The sequence below is a fragment of the Coturnix japonica genome, chromosome 1 (genome assembly GCF_001577835.2).
Source record: "Coturnix japonica isolate 7356 chromosome 1, Coturnix japonica 2.1, whole genome shotgun sequence".
NCBI classification, from domain to species: Eukaryota; Metazoa; Chordata; class Aves; order Galliformes; family Phasianidae; genus Coturnix; species Coturnix japonica.
Window position 1 is genome coordinate 144516934 of NC_029516.1, and position 6855 is coordinate 144523788.

Here is a 6855-nt window from a genome sequence, read left to right on the forward strand (position 1 = left end):
CAATTAAGGTGGGGAAGGAGCACTGAGACCTTTGAGCCCAAACTCCAGCCCATCACCTTTTTTAATTAATCACAGAATAATTAAGGTCATTAGGTGACTCTGAATGCTGTATTTATGCAGTTGGGATCTGCTCTGAATGTCCCACTGACTCCCAACTCTTTGTCTTTAAGCAGATTAATTGTATTAAATGCTTCTCTGAGTTGACTCATATCCCATAAGTTTGTAATTTGAGGCTTAATCTCCAGCCCCTCCGGGATTACTGTGGAAGATCCAAATTTATAGCCCAGGAATTCAATCCCTGGTTCTCTCTGGATTTTTTCTTGGGAGATAACAAACCCGACAGTTGTAAGTGCGCAGACCACTTGATCCTCCAAAGTCTGCAACCAAGAGTCACATGGTGCAGCAAGCAGCAAATCATCCATATAGTGAGCAATTTGGCAGTCCGGCAATGATTGCCTCACTGGCTCTACAATTTTTCCCACTACGATCTGACAAATCGTAGGTGAACAGACCATACCTTGCGGAAGAACCTTCCACTGGTACCTCTGAGCTGGCTCTCGATTATTTACAACCGGAACTGTGAATGCAAAGGCTTCCCTATCATGTTCAGCCAACAGGATGGAAAAGAAGCAATCTTTGAGGTCAGTGACCATCAAAGGCCACCCCTCTGGAATAGCCGATAGTAAAGGTCCCCCTTGCTGGACAGGACCAAAGGGGATGATCTGTGAATTGACTGCTCGGAGATCGTGGAGCAGCCGAAACGATCCAGAGGACTTTCTGATCACAAAAACAGGTGTATTCCAATTACTGAGAGATGGTTCTACATGGCCTGCCTTAAGTTCTCGCAAGACAAGCTGTATAAGCGCTGTTAATTTATCAGCAGGAAGGGGCCACTGATCCACCCAAACGGGAGATGTATCCCGTTTCCAACGCAGCGGAATCGCATGCTGCAGCGCCAAGTGGTGGACAGTGGCCCTTTCTATAAATTTGTCAACTGCAACCCCAACTGAAGGAGAACATCTCTACTCAGAATGGAACCACTAATTGGGGCTATAGTGGGGGTTGTAAAGACAGTCTTCTTGATGGAGCCATTCCTCCCTATAAGCGAGAGCTCTACCCCTGCATCAGCCATACAGGTGGACACCTCACCCCCCACCCCCGTGAGAACTCTCCATGTAAAGGTCTTCGGCCACTCCTGTGGCCAATCGTCGGTCGCAATAACAGTAACATCTGCACCAGAGTCCAACAAAGCCATAAAAAACACCGTTCTAGGTCCCGAAACTGGCGTCTCAGGATCAAATGTCATCATGACCTTAATCAATGGGCGCTTGCCTAGGTCCATAGCTAATGCCACAGTGGGAGCTGTGCTCATAGCCCAGTTTAAGGAAGTGGGAAGGAGCCCCAGGCCATCGGCGCCCTCCCGTTCCCGTTTCCCTGCATTGTGATTTTAAGTTTTCGGCACTGACGCATGGCATGTCCAGCCTCACCACGCCACTGACACTTCTTGTCCAGTCCCTGTGATTCCTTCTGATTAATCCTCTTAGGGCATTGGGCTTTAAGGTGACCAAGCTGTCCACACTTAAAGCACGGGCCCTTNACACCTCATCTGCGAGAGGTTGCCAACATTTCGAAAAGCTCCTGGTAAAAATAGATGACTTCCAAGTGTTCTTCCCGAAAGCTCTGATCGCAGTGAGGCGAGCCTTTCGCAGCAAATATGACAGCTGTTCTAGCCATGTGGTAAATGCTCTCACCGGCTGAGCAGAAAATAACCATGACAGTGGGCGTGGCCGAGAGTTCAAAGCATGCCCAATCACTGCAGCTGAACCATGCTGGCACCTAGTGACCGCAGCCTCCAACGGGCGATCAGGTTCCCACCTGGCAAGGGCATTGGTGGAGCAGGCTGACAGTATCTCCTGCCAGGCTGACTCCATCTCTGGATTCCAATGCCTCTCCTCTTGTGGGACTGATCCCTTCAGTTGATCATAGAAAGGTTTCATGAGGCGCGGAGGGATGCCAATGGCATTCCTCACCCATTGCAGTGCCCCCACCAACTTCTGCACATCCCATAAGTTTGTAATTTGAGGCTTAATCTCCAGCCCCTCTGGATTACTGTGGAAGATCCAAATTTATAGCCCACAAGGAACTACTTACAATCGTCACTCAAGTTAAATCACTGGCTTTTTCTTGAGACGTATCACAGATAATCTTCACTAGCTATAAGGAATGCCTGCAGAGCGCCCATTTCTTTGAAGACAGGAACACGAGTCATAGTGCCCCTGGTCTCTCAAAGGTCAAAACGGACAGGGGTCTTCATCGAGAGGCATAAGCCATCAGGTGCACAAGCAGCCATAGATCATATGCTGCGTCACATTCGTCACCATTGTTGGCAGCGATTTGGCATCCTGGCCAGGAGCCTTGATGCTCCATTGGTACTCAAATAGTAACACCTTTTGAGCCATGTCCTTACCAACTCAAAGAATTCTCTAATGATTTTTTGAGAGTTCCACAGAGGAAAAAGTCCATTGCTTGTGTGAGAACAACACAGACCTTATAATCAAGACCTTCTTGTGTGGCAAGCACGAGAAGAACTCTGTCCACTGATTTCCTTAGTATGGATGATTAGCCAAATTAGACAAATCTTTGGGCCTGAGAATGACTGCAGTACAGCTCGTCTTTCTCTCATTTGCTGGACTTCACAAGGGTTGTGGTTTGGTTTTATTTTTTGAGTATCACAACAATTGATTGTGTGAAAGTAATTGTCCAGAATTACTGAATCATGGCAGCTCTGGCTTGCATCGCACTAAATTTGTGAACACACAGACTCCTGTGTTAATTCGATGTAGTGCAGAATCGTCTAAATGTAGGAGTCTCCACCACTATACCCTCCCTGGTTTCAGATATACACACAGATGGGATATTTGTCGCAGAAGTACCAACCAATCGTATGAGAGGAGCAAGGTAGGATAGGTCGCAGGAGACTAATTTCAGTTGGTGACTGTCGACAGACAACCAAAGCGAGTCACACTAATCTAGCACGAAATACAGTGAGAACTCAGATTATGCGCGCGCATAGGACCATTGTGAAGGAGCTCGAGCATTCGAGTATTGTACAAGTACCTTGAGACAGTCATGGTAATGAGGCGCGTCACGATATAGCACGACTCTATCTAGAGTTGACCTCTATCTGGATATCACAATAGATGAGACATGATGGTAGACGTGTTATTAAAAATCTAGACATATATCACTGATGTAATCTCTTATAATTAGCCTTATGCATCAGCCGCACCAGAGATGGCACACGTTCATCTCTTGTGGGAGAACTCTATAGACATGTGAGATGATGAGCGCTTCTGCATCATAAAAAGCTAGTTTATTATGTTCTGGTCGCGCACTGTGTATATTGCGGTTCCAACTCAGGATTATCCTAAATGCTATTCAAACTAGTGAGAGAATCTGATTTTCCTGTTCAGTATCAAATTTGTCAGCAGGCTGGTAAAATTCTAGCATAGACTCTCGACAGCGAGACACTTAGAAATGTTGAAAACAAGTGGCTAATAAGAGAAAGCTATATATTAATGATTTTGAACAGCACGGCGCATGTTATACCAACCCTCACTAATGAGAAGTCATAGAAGATCTCTGCCTAGCAGAGATCCCCTGATCGGAGCTATATTGGGGGTGATGAAAACAGTTTTTTCTATTGAGCCATCTCGATTGATGATTGAAATTCCCACTTCCGCATCCGACACAGAGGTGGTCATTTCACCCCCCACCCCTATCAGGACCTTTGATGTTGCAACCTTTGGCCACTGGAATGGCCAATCGCGCTCTGCAATAACAGTAACATCTGCACCAGAGTCCAACAAAGCTGTAAGGTACACCGTCCTAGGACCTAGTGTAGGCACTCCAGGGTCCAACGTCATCATGACCCTCACCAATGGCCTATCACCTAGATCCATGGTCAGCGCCACCGTGTGGTCAACACGCTTGGCCCATTTTAATGAAGCGGGAAGGGGCCCTGGGCCGCTGGCACCCTCCCGTTCCAGTTTCCCTGCGGCAAAACCTCAAATTTTCGACAGTGACGCGCAACATGTCCAACCCCATTGCACAACTGACAACGTTTTCCTTGCGGCTTGCTCTGCCCAGCTTTCTTGGGGCATTGTGCTTTAAAATGACCATGCTGCCCACACTTGAACACGGACGCTTTTCCTTCTCATCCCCGGTGCGAGCTGCACCAATCACTGAGATCTTAATCGCAAGCTGACTGAAGCAGCCATCCTTTGCAACCGAAAGCAGGCCATTCCCTGCACGGCAGTTGCCAGGCAACCATCCCGTTATGGAGGGAGTATTTTCTGGATGATCAGCAACATATTGATAATCTCCCCTGAAGGGTGTTCCAATATTCCAGGAGCTGCCCTAATTATCTGCTGAACGTCCGGGAGCGACTTTTGCTTGAGACAGTCTATCACAACCAAAGGCTGGACTCCCTTCGGGAGGTCAGACCCTTCAATGGCACGAATCAAGCGATTTGCAAAATTCAGGATAAATGACTCAGAAAGGCTTCCTGTTTTGATGTTCGACACGGGAGCAACAGGCTCCGCAACTTTTAGCCACTGTCTCGCAGCGCCTGAAGGGGCTGCCTTTGTAAGCGCGCAGCAACTCCCGCCGCTCTCAGTCCCCTCTTTGCTTGACCCTCGGGGATCCCACCAATACCATCTGCTAGTCCCTGAAGGCGCAAGAGAGTAGTTCTTTCAACCCTAGCTCCACGGCCCTGACCTGTATGCGCATTAGCCGGATGATTGTTATTACGAGCTGCCTCAGCGACAACAGCCTGAAGCAATCTATTCCATTCATCATACCACAGCGTGTACTGCACGGGCTCAAGAATCACCCTCATGAGACTGACCACATCGTACGGCAGGAGACTCGAGGCCATGAGAGCCTCAATTGCTGACATAGTTACCGGAGAACGCAAGCCCTTGTTCTTAACTAACTCTGCAAGGCGAGTAATCGCCTTGGAATCCAGAGGGGTCCAAGCCGGACCATCCTGTTTCACTATTATCGGGAGGGCAAAAGCTGTTGTTTCCGGGTCGGCTGTCTGGAGGTCCTCCCTTGTCTGGGCCCAATCAGTGAAAGTGGGTGGGCTCCACGGTACGGGTGCCGTGGGGCCACATCCCCCTTGGGCGGCCCCCTGGGCGGCCCACGCAGGACCACATCCCCCTTGGGTGGCACCTTGGGCGGCACCTTGGGCGGCTTGGCCAGCCCCTTGGGCGGGCCACATGAAATCATCACACCCACATTCACCTTCACTATCACATGGGTTGGCACGATCCCCCCCTTTCTGGGCATACGCACAGCAACAGGCGGGACCCGACAACGAAGAAGTACCACCCCTCCTTACACTTTTCCTTGGTGACACCACACCTCCCCCTTTCAGCTCTGGTGGGACCACACCTCCTCCTTTCAGCTCTGGTGGCACCACCATGCCTCCCCCCTTTCTCTCTCCCTTGTCCTTGTTCTTATCAGGTACAGTAGCAACATCGCATTCCTCGAGGGGCTTCCCTCCCCCTTCATCCCTGTAGGCGTCCAATGAAGGATACGAGGAGTTAGGATAGGGGGGCGGAGGCGGGGTGTCCTCCTGTTCAGGGCTGCCTTCTGGAATGTCCGTCTTAGGCGAAGGAACAGGTGTGTTCGGGGGAGCCGGCGCCATCTTGCCTTGCACTGAATCTGTAAGAGAGTCAAGACTCCCCCCCCGGCCTCCCCCCGTCTCCAAACCCAGAATGTCTCTAGCACGTTGGTTTGCTAGCTTCTCCTCCCGTGCTGCTTTCAGCGCCTCCAAGATAAGTCCCCATACTTTGAATTCTGATACTTTTCGAGTGGCCAGCGACCTTTGAGATAGTGCGGCCGTAATTCCATCCCATCTGCCAGGATTGTATAAATCAGACGGGTTTGTTAAAAGCCCTTCCTTTTCCAGCAGCGAAAGAACTGCTGTTACCTCCTTTTTGGAAGGAGCCTGTTTCCCACAGTGAAGTTTGCAAGCGTGAAGAATTACCTTGATAACGGCTTCCATGTCGCCCCGGCCGAACGTAGTTCTCCTGGCCGCTCCCTGGCGCTTCCCCGAAGGTTCCTGGGGGTCCCCGAGATTCCGAGATTCCGGGATTCCGAGCTCGCTCTCCCACCTGTCGAAGAGTGATGGCCACTCCTCTTCGACCCTGGGCTTCCACTACTCCGCGACGAGAGGATTCGCTACCGCAGTGGGATCCTGCTGCCGTTTAGCAGACAACTACCTTGCTCCAAAAGTCCCTAATCACGCCTAATCGTGACGAATCACGTCGGCGGTCACCATTTGAAGGCTTTATGATCGTTAATGGCTTTACGATCTCTCGCCTCCAACTGAAGCAGTAGTTAGACCAATTACCAAGTGACACCAAGGTGGTAGCGTGGTAAAATGGCGATTTATTGAAGCACACACGACCTTATATAACCTTTGTCCACTTCGTCTACGCCTACTGTATTACACGTAGCAAGATTCTTCCAGAATATGGGGAAGGGCCTGTCACGTCACAGCCCGATAACATCCCCGTATTTCGCCTAATACAACAAATTAGGAAAAGAAAACAGCGGCAACGATCTAAGGAGGCACACTTATTTACTAAATGCTATATCGAAATACCGGATAACACAATATAATACAATATAATTGAAAATTGAAAATTGAGCTAACGAATCAAGCAAAATAGGAGAGAGAATGAGTCCCGTAACCGAGGCCTACTGTGAATCTGGGCGAACGGCTGAAGGCTCCCACACACTGCCCTGAACGCCAGAACTCGAAAAACGTCAGTCTAGTCTGCG

At 49.5% G+C, this 6855-nt stretch overlaps 2 protein-coding genes across 2 annotated transcripts in view; both read right to left on the reverse strand.

Moving 5' to 3' along the window:
• Positions 1 to 53, reverse strand: part of LOC116653006 (syncytin-A-like) — a 3401-nt gene extending 3348 nt beyond the window's left edge. The window contains exon 1 of the mRNA XM_032442990.1: positions 44 to 53. Coding sequence (XP_032298881.1) covers positions 44 to 53 — 10 coding nt within the window. The remainder of the gene's footprint in view (positions 1 to 43) is intronic.
• Positions 54 to 4609: 4556 nt separating this feature from the next.
• LOC107308088 lies at positions 4610 to 6640 on the reverse strand. Its single transcript, XM_015851683.2, has 2 exons — positions 6291 to 6640; positions 4610 to 6182 (listed from the first exon to the last, which is right to left on the reverse strand). The coding sequence occupies exon 2, from the start codon at positions 6071 to 6073 to the stop codon at positions 4610 to 4612; it is 1464 nt and encodes a 487-aa protein (XP_015707169.1). The 5' UTR covers positions 6074 to 6182; positions 6291 to 6640.
• Between the last annotated feature and the right edge of the window lie 215 nt (positions 6641 to 6855).